Source organism: Chlorocebus sabaeus, chromosome 11 (assembly GCF_047675955.1).
Source record: "Chlorocebus sabaeus isolate Y175 chromosome 11, mChlSab1.0.hap1, whole genome shotgun sequence".
NCBI classification, from domain to species: Eukaryota; Metazoa; Chordata; class Mammalia; order Primates; family Cercopithecidae; genus Chlorocebus; species Chlorocebus sabaeus.
The window spans coordinates 41,307,011-41,323,221 of NC_132914.1; the positions used below are offsets into that span (position 1 = coordinate 41,307,011).

At 36.2% G+C, this 16,211-nt stretch overlaps 1 protein-coding gene across 1 annotated transcript; it reads right to left on the minus strand.

The window, feature by feature from the left end:
* Positions 1–1,020: 1,020 nt before the first annotated feature.
* On the minus strand, positions 1,021–13,936 carry TWF1 (twinfilin actin binding protein 1). Its single transcript, XM_008002941.3, has 9 exons — positions 13,798–13,936; positions 12,062–12,139; positions 9,873–10,051; positions 8,017–8,112; positions 6,997–7,101; positions 5,274–5,399; positions 4,867–5,017; positions 4,587–4,708; positions 1,021–3,058 (listed from the first exon to the last, which is right to left on the minus strand). The coding sequence occupies exons 1-9, from the start codon at positions 13,922–13,924 to the stop codon at positions 2,888–2,890; spliced, it is 1,155 nt and encodes a 384-aa protein (XP_008001132.3). The 5' UTR covers positions 13,925–13,936; the 3' UTR covers positions 1,021–2,887.
* Between the last annotated feature and the right edge of the window lie 2,275 nt (positions 13,937–16,211).

The following is a 16,211-nucleotide window of genomic DNA, read 5'->3' on the forward strand; positions in this document are numbered from 1 at the left end:
TGTAGTCCCAGCTATTCGGGAGGCTGAGGCAGGAGAATCACTTGAACCTGGGAGGGGGAGGTTGCAGTGAGCCAAGATCATGCCACTACACTCCAGCCTGGTGACAGAGCAAGACTCCATCTAAACAACAAAAATTCCATCCTTAAATGTATGACTGTATTTGCAAAGAAAATGTGAAAGGATATACACCAAACTATTTACAGTACGAACCTCAGGCATATTATTATAGTTCTGAGTAGAAATGCCATAGCTTCAATGTTTAAAAGTTTTAACAATGAGCCTTTTTGTTTTGTTTTTTGAGACAGTCTCTCTCTGTCTCCCAGGCTGGAGTACAGTGGCGCGATCTCCGCTCACTGCAAGCTCCACCTCCCAGGTTCACACCACTCTCCTGCCCAGCCTGTAGCTGGGACTACAGGCGCCCGCCACCACACCCAGCTAATTTTTTTGTATTTTTTTAGTAGAGACAGGGTTTCACTGTGTCAGCCAGGATGGTCTCGATCTCCTGACCTTGTGATCCGCCCGCCTCAGCCTCCCAAAGTGTTGGTATTACAGGCGTGAGCCACCACGCCCGGCCCAACAATAAGCCTTTCTAAAGCTATTTCAGCATCTTTTGTAAAACTGCTACCAAAGACATCCATTTTGTCACATCTCTAATAAAAAGGATTTGAAACCAAATTGCACACAGGAGTGCATTCAACATTTTTCAGATGAATGAATACAGTGGCAAGTCTGAAGAGTTTAGTGTCAAGTAAATTGGTACTGGGGTGCTTCTATCACAGAAAATGAATAACTCATGGCATTTTTACTATTGCTACAACAGTGGTAAATTTTTAATCTAAGCACTCTGTAGTCACAATTATCCTTGCCTAGGTTTAAAGCTACTTAAAATCCTTTTTGGACTTAGGCAGACTAACAAATAAATGAATGGGATTTCTAACCTAACACCAGGTACTGAGTTATGCAAAATAACACAAACATTACAAAAAACTACAGTAGAAAAACCAACAGAACATACACAACTTAAAGAGAAAAAAATTTTATTGTGATATAAAATGCACTTATAAAATGTCCACCAGAAGGCATGTAATTCTTCACTGCTATATAAATTTATTGGGAATATGTTATTCACCATCTAGATATGATAATGCCAACTAAAACATACTGTAAACGATGAGTTATACTCTATAACAAATGCATCACTGATTTTCAGCAATCATTGGTTTAGTAATAATCAGTTTAAGACTATAATCACATCTATATTCTGGAATGTCCATTTGTTTTAATGTAGTGTAGTGGAATTTAGAGTATAATTGCACATAGATGGTACAGAAAAACATTCACTTCTAAATTATTTTATACCTTCATGACAGGTAGTCTTCCTGACTGAAAATAACAGCTTCAGCTATGGTCTGCAACACAGCTCCAGGATGCTTAATGCAATAATTTGGGTGTATGTGTGTCTGTCTACATGTACACCCATGGAACAACTTATATCTTTAGTAAACAAGTGCAACATTGTCAGTTATTTTGCATGTTTAAATATTATAGTCTGATTATTTGTAAACAAACAAAACCCCACACAAATACTCTAAATTCTATTTTAAAAATCTGTCAACCCATAATTATTCTAATATGCTTTACTTACTCGAACACAAATTTCTGAAAGGTGCATATATTACCTTAGATAATAAGGTTTAGAAATGAGTGCTTCACACTATGAAATGTGCATTTCTGATAATTGATTTACGCAGCATAAAGTTTAGATCAAGAAATTACAAATCCTGGATCCCCACATTTCATTTAGAAAATGCCTCAAAGTTATGGCTCTTGCAGCAGGTTTAACAGATTAAACATGAAGTGTTCTAGCTCCCTCTATTTCAAGTATCAAAGAAATATGAGGCTCAAAATCTCTCTAGGTTGTAACTGATAATGCAAAGCATTAGAAAACAGTTAAATGTGTTTTGAAATACAGTATTAACTGAGATTAAGGTGTTTATCTGTGTTAGCCTGTTAAGTACCAGGACTTTAAAGTCATTTTAAATCTGAGTATTTGCTCAGAAGTGATAAAGAACACAATTTGCCTATAAATGTATGGTTTTGGAGAAAAAAGTCAATCCTGATTTTTAAAACTCAACATTTTTTGTTTCCTTTTGATGATATTAATTTAAATTTCAATCTGAACATAAATTTTTGGCCTCACAGAGCATTAGAAAGGTAAGTTACTAAGGCTGTTTAAAGTCTTTCGATGTCATCAGAAATCCTGCAGTATAGAAAATATCTAGTACCCTTAAAGTTTCAGAGTGAGCTGATCTGCAATTTTAATGCTATTAAAAAAAAGTCAAATATAAAAGACTGCTGCAATGTAAAGCACTATTTCTAAAAATTGCAGACATGATCCTACAGTCTGACAGAGCTAGCACAGCTACTCGGAGTAAGCAACTTCCGGCCTTTTCCGAGACATACTAAGTTTCCAGCTTAGAAAATACTCTAGCCTGGTACTTAACATATTCATCAAGTAGTATGAATACTTTAAGGTCTTTCTGTCCCACAAGAAAGTAGGAAGTTTGCCCTTTGAGACATCAGACTTTCTAGAACTAGCCCAACTGTATAAAATTTTAAGAAGTATTTGAAGTGTGGAATCAACACTATGAAAACAGTGTGACAAAATTAAACACTATGTTGAACCCTTTTCTAGCTTTAACTCAAAAGTAGAAATCATGAGTTTTCTATAACATTAATTTTAAAAACACACAGAAGTGAAAAGTGCCATTTTCCAAAAAGTACAATTTTTTTTCCCACTTTATATCAACATGGAATGATTTCAGTTCTCCTGTACTAAAAGCTGGACTTTTAAAAAACTAGTATTGCAATGTTTAATGTGATGACTTTAATCAGTAGTAGCTTCAGTTTCCGCTGGGCCCCTAATTAGTCTTCGAATTCCTCTTTTTCCTGCAGGACCTTTTGGTTTTGCAAAACTTTGCTTGTGTGCATGCTGCTTGGGATGTACTTCTTCATAAAGGAAGTCTGCAGTCAACTCATCCCCATTGTCTATCTCAATCTGTAAAAGATAAAATTAGAAGCACAACATTCAAAACCTAATACAAGGCCGGGCGCGGTGGCTCAAGCCTGTAATCCCAGCACTTTGGGAGGCCGAGACGGGCGGATCACGAGGTCAGGAGATCAAGACCATCCTGGCTAACCCGGTGAAACCCCGTCTCTACTAAAAAATACAAAAATCTAGCCGGGCGAGGTGGCGGGCGCCTATAGTCCCAGCTACTCGGGAGTCTTGAGGCAGGAGAATGGCGTGAACCCGGGAGGCGGAGCTTGCAGTGAGCTGAGATCCGGCCACTGCACTCCAGCCTGGGCGACAGAGCGAAACTCCGCCTCAAAAAAAAAAAAAAAAAAAAAACCTAATACAAGCAACAAGCTGGTTTTCAGGTATATGAATGCTCACAAATAATACCCATTCCAGTAAGGCAGAATCAAGGACCATAAGTAAACAGTTTCACTTTCTTCTTTTGGGGGAAGGGGCTAAATTGCCTGAATATATAATCAGCTACATTCACTTCCTTCTTGATTCTTACTGCTCCAGTTTAAATAATATTTAAAAGTAGAAGCCACCACTATATTCTCAAGTTGCTGTGATACACTATTTATTCAAGGAACATTTACTCATGGCCCTTTCATCACTTGGGTCACTTGAAAGCCCTCCACAAGAGAGGTAAACAAACCATGGCCCGAAGGCCAACTCTTGCCCAAGGTAAGATTGTTTTACATTTTTTAAGGGTTGTTAAACAACAATATGTGACAGAGATTATATGTGGCCTGGCAAAGCCTTTACTTACTATTTGGTCCTTTGTAGAAAAAGTCAGCTGATCCCTGCTATAGAAGGTGCTACCCATGATGAAGTGATTGATTCTTAGGAACTTAAAAAGCATGAAGGGTTCAGAACCTAAAAACACTGGTAGTTTTCAAGGACCTGTATTCGTATGAGTTTAAGGGCTCAAGAATATATATCTTTCCCCATGCCCTATCTGTACTTAAGAAAATTAAATTAAGAAAACTAGTGGCTTAGTTTCTAAAATTCAAATGTTTATGCTTATTCCTTACTTCCCCCAAACTGGAAAGACTCCCAACCATCCCATAATTCACAGTCATAATGGAGACTGTAATTCCTTATTAATATGGAGTCCAGAAATAATCACAAGTATGTAGCTCTGGCAGCACTGTCCAATAGGACTTTTTGCACTGATGGAAATGTCCTATACATTCTACACTAACCAATACAGTAGCCAGTAACCACATTTAGCTAATGAGCATTTGACATGAGGATAGTGGAGTTAAGAAACAGAACTTTAAATCTTATTTAAAGTTAAATAGCCACATGTGGCTTACTAGGAAGTACAGATATATATATAGAGATGGGGATCATGATAGGTAGTCCCCAGGCACTTAGAGGAGATCCTAAGGATTTAGGATGATAACAAGAAAAATAAATATTTTCATTTATAAATCACAATACATCAGACACTACATAGAAATGAAAAGAAAAATTTAGCAAAAACTGAAGATTTTAAAATGGCTACCTTTCTAATTACATCCATTTGTAGTTGTCTTTCTACAATTTCTAGCAGAGGGCTCTTGCAGCTAGAATACAGCATCCGCTCTCTTATACTGCATGTGTATCCGGGCATTGAATAAATAAAAACTGTAAGTTCAAATAATAACAAATATAATTAGCATATCAATACATAAACTTCATAAAACTACAGCTAAGCCCTCTGGGCAAGAAATAAGTAAGCATATAGGGCTGATATACTAATAAACAAACTGAAAGTAATGTGTTAAAAACAATGTATCATATACCTATGGACTCTAAATAGTCTCCTTCATGGGAATGTTTATACAGAAAGAAATGGTAACGAGCTGAATCCTTGGGAATCCTCTTTGGCAAATCTTTTAGTTCTGTATTTGTTGTGTTGGCCAAAATTATAATTTCATTTTTTATATCTATTTCCTGCCAATAAGAAACAAAATATATTCATTAAAACCAGATATAAGGAAATTAAGTTAAAACATGTAATAAAAAGACTAAGAGATAAAGAAGGAACTTAGTTCTGCACTGTTAGACTTTTTCACAACGAACATTTACAAAATGAATTTTAGAAATCAGAAAGCATATTTAAAATTTAAAATACATTAAAAATAAACCCTATATGAGCCATAAACTACCAAAAAGAGCAGCCACTTAATAACCATTATACATCTCTTACCAACTGCACATAGTTGAGCTGTCTGTTATTCAATTTTTCCAAAGCCTGAAAGGCTTCTCGAGAAATGGGAAATGCTACTCCTTGTAGTGTTTGATGCTTAGTGTCCACACCCACGTCAGTCTGTACCTAAGTATGACAGATTTAATTTACAAGTTTAGCAGTTAGCAGTATCCTATGGCAAAAATAAGAAAACCCAACCTCTATAAAATAGTATCATTCAACCCTAGCCCAGCCTATAATTAAAATTATTTTTCACATTTGTTCACGGTCCTGCTAGCATTTTGTCAACATGCAGAGTGCATGACACATCTTTATGACAATGTTGGAAGTGAACATTTGCATGAGTGTACAAAGTTAGTGGGGTTTGGGGGCGTTTGTTTTTATGTTTGGTTTGGCACAATTTCAATGAGCTACACAAGCTCTTTAGATTACACCATTAGTTATAAAATTTTACTTGATAGAATTTATAAACAACAATCTACATACAGTATGTATAGAACTTTACTTTGTTCTGTTGGACAGAAAACGCAACACAAACACCATGCACTGAATTGAAAGGAAGTACAAACAGTGTACAAAGACGTAACACAGCTCAACAAGTTATACTACTGCAGAAGTTCCAGACTCAAGAGATTTCTTTACTAAGAACATGGTGTGCATGTACTGGAAGAGGAGAAAGATAAGAAAGCATTCAATGCACATGTTTAAGATTTTTATACTTGATAAATGATAGCTAGCAGAGCGTCTCATTTGCAGTGTTGCAACAGAAAGTCCAATAGAAATTTTACTTTTAAAAAAATGAATGGAGATTCTACAGCATAAATGATATTAGTTAATGAAAACATCATAGAACATATGCGAATGCATACCCCAAAATGATCCTCTGGGCTCTGAGTGCAAGGAATAAAACAAACTATCAAACTTGTAAAAAAAAAAAAAAAAAAAATCATATAAAAAGCCCTACTCAAATAACATGAATTAAAATCATATGACAGATCCTTGCTACCAGTTTAATATTAAATGATATTCAACCGTTCTCCAGACTGATTCCTATTAGTCTGTGACTCAGGCTAATGAATAGTGGTTTCAGCCACTTGTTCTTTTCTGTAAAGTCCCAGTAGAAACATAGTAGTTATTCCAGTATATTAGAATGGCTGTAGAAAACATATTAAAAATAATGATAAACTACAAAATAATATAGCTGAAATTTATTGACTCAAATATGCTCAACAGGTACTCAAATAATAATCTTCCATATATATCTCTATTCAAGTAGAGTTCACAGAAGTTAATTTGTAGACTCTCCAGAAAGCCAACAAAACAATCATCTGCTTCAGGCAACCTTATTAGATATATTCTTTGCACGAAATGGGTAACACACTTTTTCTCTATATAATATTCAAAGTACAAAGTTTGCAACAGTTGTACTTCAACAGGAAGATTTACTATTCTGACAGGAAGATTGCAGGAAAAGCTATTTATAAAATGCATATAAAGTTTAATATTCTAAGCTACTTATAAAATGCATATAAAGTTTAGTATTCATTTTTAACTTTTCTTGTCTGAAAAGACACTAAGCACATAGACTTATCTCTAAACGAAACGGAATAAACCTAAGCTACCTAACTTCTTTAATCTCTAGTTACCTCCCACATCTACTAATTAAAAATATGGTATTTTCAAACACTTAAAATCGTGCAAAGGCTTTGAAGTTGTAACTTACCTCACTGATTTTAATCTGTCGTAATTCTTCCTCAGCTGCAGTCAGTGGGGCAGGGGAAGATTGTGACAGCAAGTATTTTTTATATCCATGTAATGATACATCTTCCTGTAAGTACAGAATAGACTATAATCAGTAATTCTCTAGAATTAAAACGACAGTGAGCTTACTTTAGGAAAAGCAAAATCATTAACAGAAAAGATTTTAAATTAAATAGCATTATGAATTTTAATATATTTTTACTTTAATCCTCAATTTTAAGTTTCAAAACTTTTTAACGGGAGTACCTACTGTTCATTTTATATGACGTTTCATAATTACTAAATATTTTGTATGAGTTTCACACTGGCAAAGTGAAATACTGAACCTGATCATCCTTTAAGTCTATAGGACAACTGTAATTAACCTTCTGGGGAAAACTGCCCAATGATTATCCAATAATCAACATATTCAGATTCTGAATACTATGTTATAATGATTTATATAATTTCTTTGTAATTACTCATGGAAAACTATTATAGTTTTCATGTCAAAAGAAAAAAATACTACAAGAGGTCTACCTATCATCAAAATTTTGTGGTTTAGAAGACTGAGACTCATGAAATTGAGAAACCGGCCGACTTCACAATTAATGGTGAAGCAGCAATATATTCCCATCTAGTCTTGTGCTCTTTCCACTAGATTATATGACTTTCCGAATCAGAAAACCTCTAAACAAACAAACAAGTTCAAAAATATATTTCAGTGTTTCAATTTGTGTATATACGTGTAAATACATATATTTACCATGTACATTAGAAGAATCAGTATGTTTCAATACACTTATTGTCAATGTCAAACAGATACAAATGAATAAACTCAAAGTTACATCAGGTAACTTTTATATCATATGAAATATAGTATTTCTCTTATTCTCATGTTTTCAGATTATCCATCTGAATTCATATCAATTACCCATTACCTAGGAGTTCTTCTTTAATCATTTTAATTGCAACATATAGAATCCACATAAAAATATAATACCTTTACTGTTCCAAATACTTCATCTTTAATGTGGCCACCTCCAAATTCCTTCTTCAGAGTTGCTCTTGTTGCTGCATACAACATTTTTTGACGAACCTATTCAGTTGTGAAAGTTTACTTAGAAGTTAATAAATGAAAACATTACAAAAGAAAGCACATTTGGAATGTATTAATATCCTAAATCATATTAAAAATAAAACTGAGCTGAAGTCCACCCACTATAATATGCTAAAATATATGTGTACAAATAACCATCATTAACATGGGCATCTAAACTATTCAATGGCTATTAAGATAGACTTCAATTTACAATGTCACTTTTTTTGTTTTTTGAGGTGCAGATTTGCTCTCGTTGCCCAGGCTGGAATGTAATGGCACGATCTCAGTTCACTGCAACCTCCGCCTCCCAGGTTCAAGTGATTCTCCTGCCTCAGTCTCCTGAGTAGGTGGGATTACAGGTGTGCACCAGCACGCCTGGCTAATTTTTTGTATTTTTAGTACAGACGGGGTTTCACCATGTTGGTCAGGCTGGTCTCAAACTCCTGACCTCTGGTGATCCACCCGCCTCGGCTTCCCAAAATTTAGGGATTACAGGCATGAGCCACCGTGCCTGGCCACATTTTAAAGTTGAAAAAAATATAAATTGTTTAAATTCTTTATTTTGCAAACTCATGAGTTCAAGAATAAAAAAATTAAAATATGAGGAAAACTGAAATGAAGTAACTTTGATAGTGACATTCTTCTCAAAGCTGTATCAAATATTACGAATTAAGTTGTTAAGAATCAAAATTCATGGCTTACTGATGGCACATACCATTCTAGGAGGGACACAAAGATGGAAAAAAAATTAAAGAGTCAACTAGTATCTATGGAAAGCTACCAAAGATAACTACCAATTAACAAATAATTTCATAATCCTACATGGTCAAATCCAGTGTTTCTTTCAGATAGAACATGGGGAATTAAAGAGGAATGGGATGATCTTTTGAGAACAATATCTAGATAACTTTAAAAATAATTATTTTTTAATAAGAAAAATTCAAATTAATTTTTCAAATATTGGGCCATGTTCATATATTAATTCTGTCTAGTCTATTGTTCTATTTAGTCAATCTACTACCAGCTTTCCTAAAATACTTGTTTGTATGCAGGCCCATCACTTGAATGGTAGTGATTAATAAATGCATAATACTAACAAAACTTAATATTATGTTCAATTAGTTCTCAGATTTATTACAATTATTACTCTCAGGGCCAGGTAGTTTCATTTTTCAGAGGCCCATGGAGTCATTTTAAAATTACCACAAATTAGGTTGGACACAGTGGCTCATGCCTATAATCCCAGCACTTTGGGAGGCCGAGGTGGGTGGATCACTTACGGCCATGAGTTTAAGACCAGCCTGGGCAACACGGTGAAACCCCATCTCTACTAAAAATATAAAAATTAGCCGGGTATGGTGTGACACATGCCTGTAATCCCAGCTACTCAAGAGGCTGAGGTGGGAAAATCACTTGAGCCTGGGAGGCAGAGGTTGCAGTGAGCCAAGATTGCACCACTGCACTCTGGTCTGGACGACAGAGTGACATTCTGCTTTAAAAAAAAAAAGAAAGAAAAAATTGCCATTGCCACAAATTTTTAAATCTTAAATCAATAATAATTATTTTGATTTCAATTGCAAAACTCCCAAATCTGAGCACATTATTCCTGATTCTATATTATAAATCCTAGAATTTTCCTCATGATCATTCCCTTCTATGGGAAATAATTATTGCTTTTTAACCTTTATTTGACCTAGAAATTTCAAAAACATCTTTCTAGTATTTAATGTTAAACAAACTATAAAAAAGTTACTTACATGAGAATGATCTGGAGACCATGCAATGAATATCCATTCATATCCCTGGGCATTCTGAGAATCTAACCTGAATAATATATAGCACGGTTGTTTGTCCTCCAACAGGGGTAAAACAAAGGAATCATAATCCTTATCCCAGGAATCTGAAGGCTGACTATATGATCCAAGCACAAGTTGCTCTATGAAAAATTATTTTTAGAAAGATAGGTAAATGGTTCGAAATATCAAGTGGTAGTGTGATGAAGACTAGAAAAATAAATATATAGTCATTTCCCAGTTACTATTATTCACATCAAAAAGTTGAAAAGAAAAATGTGGCAACATAGAAAGTAATTATGATACAGAGTATTATAAAAACTGATAACTTTTTATGAACATGGTTAAAATTTTTAAAATATACACAGCCTAAGAAAGAAACATATAAAAATGATCATAACAGTTGAATTGAATGGTCAAATAATGGGTGGTTACATTTCTACTTTCCAAAATGTCTATGCTTAAGTTATCAACAAAATACATTTAAACTACCATTCAAAAGTATAATTTCTGACATTAACATTGAATTGTACAGTAAGAAATATTAAATAAAACCAGGTTTAACTCCTATTCATTTGGCCATAATGCTACAGATTTAAACATTTGCCTAGATGCATACACTGGTATGGCCACTTTGAAATGCTATTCGGCAGAATCAAGTAAAGTTGTGAATCTACTATGCATACAGAAACTCTTACACATAAATACAAAGGTGTTCACTGCAGCACTATACAGTAACAATGAAGACTGGAAATAGCCTCAATGTTCATCAATAAGAGAATGGAAAAATAATGTGTGGCATAGTCATATAACATTCTGTTCAGATTTAAAATCAATTATTGAGCTAAACTAATTGCAAATGTAACATTTTCAGAAAAAGGAAAGATACAGAATAAGATGGTATCATGCAGTTTATGTGAACTCAAAGAGCACTATATGCTGTTTAGGGATATACGTAAAAAGAGACTGCACAAATATCAGAACTCCTAACTGCAGTTGCCCCAGGGGAATGAGGTCAGAAGCAAAACTGTTTAAAGGGGATGCTCTTATACCACAAAAACACTGAATTTTCTAAAATGCTTGAAGTAAATATGATAAAATGTTAGCAGTTATTAATAAAGGGGAGATATAGATATTCATGATACAATTTTAGTCTTTGGAATTTTCCTTATCTAAAACTTTTCACAAAACAAAAAAGTAAAACCAGAAAATAATAATTTAGGAAGTAGTGCCATTTTCCTTCTGTAGAGATGCTAGTTAGATTAACTTTTCCATTTTAGATTCTTAACTAGTCACTTAGCAAGTGATGGTATTAAAAATTTTACCTCAGTATTTTTAAAATATGTTGTTTTACAATATACATATATTCCTATTGAATGTTATATGTAAACAAATGCATATTTTACCAACTATTCTGGTACTTTAAAACAAATTAGATTTACTTCCAGTTTGTGAAAGAACAAGTTACTTTTCCAAAGCAAAATATTTTCAGATATTTAAGAAATTAGGCCGCTGGAATATTTTAACATATTCATTTGTGACTGAGTAGCTATAATAGTAGTAATTGTCCAAATTCAAATCTGCCTGATTTAAAAGATTCTCTCACTCAACCAGATTCCCTGTTTACAGAATTATTTTTAAAGAATCAATTTGTAGTTTGTTATATTCTCAGAACTTTCCCAAAACAAGAAAGGGTAATAATCATTTCTGTTGCAAAGGTTGCAATCAAATGGAGTATATGGGAGTTTGAAATCCTTTGTTTGTATTTAAAAACAAACTTCATTGAATAATTCACAAGTAACTTTTTTTTTTTTTTTGATAATCACCTGTTTAGTGATTTCCATTCCAGAGATGGAAGCACTGACATTAGAAATGGACTGTGGTGCAGAAACTAAGACACAAAAAGTAAAAGAGGAAGAAGTCACATCAAAAAACATCTTTCTGTTTCCCTGATAGTCACATAATTCAGAAGGAAATCAGGGGCCCACAGGGACCTGCACAAAATATGAGGAATCCAAGTTACCGTAAGGGAAGATTTGAACTTGCTTCACATTAATTAATAGTTCAAATCACTGAGAACACACACTAAGTTTAAAAATACAACGGCCACCACTAATCCAGGAACAAAAAACATTTTAAAATATTTAACTAACCATTTTCAATAGATATTTTCAGAAGTCTGTACTTTCCATTTCTGGCTCTGGCAAAGATCTCTTTAACATCTTCACTCGCTGTGGAAAAAGATAAAGAAAGTAAACTTTTTATACTTACATATAAATACTTTCCTATCTATATTGAAAAAATTAATTAGAACACAAAGAAAAAATCTGGAGCATGTAGCATCCTTATTATCAGTATTATAAAACTTTACCGCATAAAATAATGAAGACTGTATACAATTAAGAAATATAAATATTAGCATTTTAAAAGTATGTTAATAATTCTAATCTGTTTTAGCTACATAATTCTGTGCAGAAATAACACTGGGGTGAATATACTGAAGTTACTCAAACCCAATAATGAGCAAATTACAATTTTGAAAAGCTTTTATTGCTCTTTTGAAAAATATTGAAAACCTGCTTTCATTCTCTAATTCAGTGTCAAGCTTATGACACTCCATCAATTCACTTTCTGTATTTTCCTGTTAAAAACAACAGTAAATATCAAATATCCTAACATGATTAAAGAAAAAGACAGTAAAATGCATTCAATCTTAATTCTGGTTATATTTTTCTAACTTGCATTTCTCAAAAGCTAGATTAAAATCATTGAATAAATATGTATTTAATAACTAACGCTTGTGTTCCTATTAAAGCTTCAATTTCGTTCTAATTTCGTTCCTGTGTTGTCTATTAGCAGCAAGAACCACTATGTAAGTAGGTAGTGCTTGCTATAAGGCTCAAGCATGAGAGTCAATAACGACATATTTATATATCGAAATTAATGCAGATAAATAAAACAACGCTTTTAGATTTGAGACTATTTTGCTTCTGCGTGCATGCAGGGGGTATGTGGCGTGGTGTCAAAAATCTTTAAGAATAAAACATACAATTAAGTGTTCATCTGGGAGAAATACTCGCTATTAACAGTAAAAGCTTGAGTTTATACTAGAACTCGTTAAGTGATCGCGAGTAACCCGGGGATATATTATTTGACTCTTGATGAGGTGAGCACCTCCAGGCTGCCCAATTTCAAACCAGGAAATAATGGAGGTCAGATGTAACTGCACATTGAACTGTCTGCACGCATTACATGCAACTATACAGATCAGTTTCCCTTGGGGAGTACCTAGGAAAAAGATCAAAACACAAACACGCTACACTCGAGATTTCTCAGAACAACTCTCACTTTCCTATTTGGGGAGAAAGTGCGGGAGAGTTTTGGGAAGCACCCCTACTGATGTGAGAAAGATTCTGGCATGTTTCTTTTCGTAATCAAAGTCCTGTAATATTCTCCTTTGGACCATGAAAAGGAAAACTCGCCTGGCTCTCGACAGCGTAGGGAAGCCCCAGTCGCCTCCACTGTCCCAGCTCTTCCCTACCTGACCAAAAGGGGGAAAGTTGGGCTAATGTCGGAGACGGTGGAAGGCACGCCCCCTTCAACCAGGCCGCCTCGAAAGCTAATTTCCTTCGCTCCCCCGAATTTCGAGTCCATCTGCAACGTGGCGGCAGCAGGAACCGGGCTGGAGGACGACGCAGGCCGGGAGCGCCCGGGAAGCGGGAGCGCCCGGGAAGCAGGAGCGCTGAGAGGCGCCGAGGCCCGGCTCGCCCCGCGAGACCGACTTCCGGAGGTCCAGGCCAGACTCCAGCCCTGCCCGTCCTGCAGCCTTCCGGGCTCTCCCGAGCCTCCCGGGAGCCCCTTCCCTGCGGGTCGCGCCGGGCTCTGTTACCTTGGATGCCGGTCTGGTGGGACATGGCGGCGGCCGCTAGTTCCCGGCTCCGGCGCTGAGTGCAGCGAGCGGCCCCGGCCGGCGGCCCCAGGAAGTGGCTGCTCCTCCGCCGGTCCCGGCGCGTCATCCGCCCGCGACCCGGGGCCGCCCCGCCCCGTGAGATTGACTGAGTGCCCGAGCGCCCCGACCGCCCCGCCGCCCTTCCTGGCCGTCGGGCTGCAGTACAATCCCCGGCCTTGCGACCTTAGCTCTCTGCTTGGGGTCCTGCTTCTGCTCTTGCCGCCGCCTCTCCCGCTTCTCCCTGGGGGGAAATGCCGCAGAATCTAGACAGCTCAGTGCTCCGACGTCTGCCCTCTGACGATCGCGCCGACGCCGCCATTCGCTGCCTCAGCGAAGGGTTGTTTTAAAACGGAAATGATCATTTTACCAAATAGGCATTTTCAGCTTAAAAAAGATGTGCACATTATCTTTCTTGGTTTACTCTTCCTATAATCGATACCGTTTAGTGTAGAAGAGCCTTCTCCTTGCTCCACTGTTTTGAAAGAATATATTATAGACTGCCTTTCATCAAATTTTTCCACGATTTTAAATTGAGTTAATCTCAGACTGTTAACTTTTCTTTTCAGTTGGACACATTTAGAGACTCACTGTATCTTTCTCTTCACTCCAAAAAGAGACAGCCACTAAGAGATTAGCTGATTTGAGTATCCCTCTGTGGTCGATTATACCATTGCAAATCCTGCTCTGCTTTAGGTTGGCAGTTTATTATTTAATCCAACAATTATTCAAAATTCACTTGGACAGATTTGTAAGGTAACGGCAGATATTACTTTAAAATCTTTTCCATTCCTGTTTTTACAAACATATAGTTCCTTCCTGAAAGGTAATGTTAGTTTTTGGGGGAGTTTGGGTTTTTTTGGTACTACTTCTCTACTGCTACTAGGTGAGAAGCTAGTTCTTATTTTTAGGGCCTTGAAGTGATACGTATACAAAATTATAATCTAATGAACAAATAATTTATTCAGGTCAATAAGTGCGAGCTAATCACTGTTCAAATACTATGCAATGTATTTTTAATGAGTAATTAACAGGCCTGCAGTTGTTTTTCTTTACAAGGATCACAGCAAACAAGGTTATGTTCTATTCCCTGTTATCTGAGCTCTGTTTTTCAGATATATTCTTATATTCGGTAATAAACTAAATCTGAGTTTTATGACTTGTATGGATTTAAGAAATGTAGGGAGGAGTTTCATTCTAACCCAATTCTTCCTGACACAATGGTTCGCCCTGATTTACCAGTTTTTTACTACATCGCTGAGCAGAGAGAAAATTGCAGAGTTGACTTGCAGTGTTTTAACTGATTCATATCCTCATATCTCGGGGAAATTGCTTAAGGAAGTTGGCGTTGCTCAAGAGTACAGATGAGAAAAATATAATCCTTCTATATTCATCCTTGGGAAAGACCACCATATGCTCAGTCCTGAAGAAGAGGAATGTCTGGTTAGGTTGGGGCCATCCTGACAGCCACCAGAAAGTGCTTATTTACTGCCAGTACAGTAGTTTGACCTAAAAGCTTCAAGGGTGTTGGATGCCTTGCTCTGCTCTAGCCACAAATATTTTCCCACTTTTTTTCATCCATTTAGTGAACATTTGCCAGAGCTGTCATGAGAATAATACCTTAGATTTGTATGGTACAGTTTTCAAAGAATATATAATAGACTTATTTGAGTACCAACATAATCCTGTGTGATGGGCCAAACAAAATATCTGGTTTTATTTTTTAACTTTAAGAGGTTTGGAAATTGAACCACGGAGTTGGGAAGTCAGCAGGTTTCAAGGCCAAGACAAGTGTCTGTAAGAAACAAACCCTTTGAAGACAACATATGCAGATAAGAGCATTTATTCTAAGGATATTGGAGGATCTTACAGCTCTTGACAACCTGGTTGTCACCTCTGCTTTTCTCTTATTTTTCTCCAAATAGGATCTCTCTGCTTGTGCAGTCAAAATGGCTGAATATGGCTACTCTGCACTTTCCGAATTGACAGGGTTGTAGCTGCATGCAGAGATTAAATAGGTCTTCTAAGTCCAAGTTTAAAGTTCCCAAGAGAAAGCATGTGAATGACCCTGCTTGGCTTGTGTCAAGTCATTCTTGGCCAAGCTGGCTGGTTTACCCAATGTACACTGTCCATGAGTGAAAGGCAATTATCACAGGAGGGGAGACAGATCTGGGGTGTGGGAAACAGGTGTAGAATTCCCACTTTTTACAATTTGGTAGAGCTAATGTTTAGAACCTAAGATGGAGGTCACAAAACACAAATGCTTACGGGGTCAATTAAATAACATAAATGAATGAAGCTAATAAATGGAGACTGTGGCAACAAGAGGGAGCACAGGATTCATCTAAAAGGAGCTA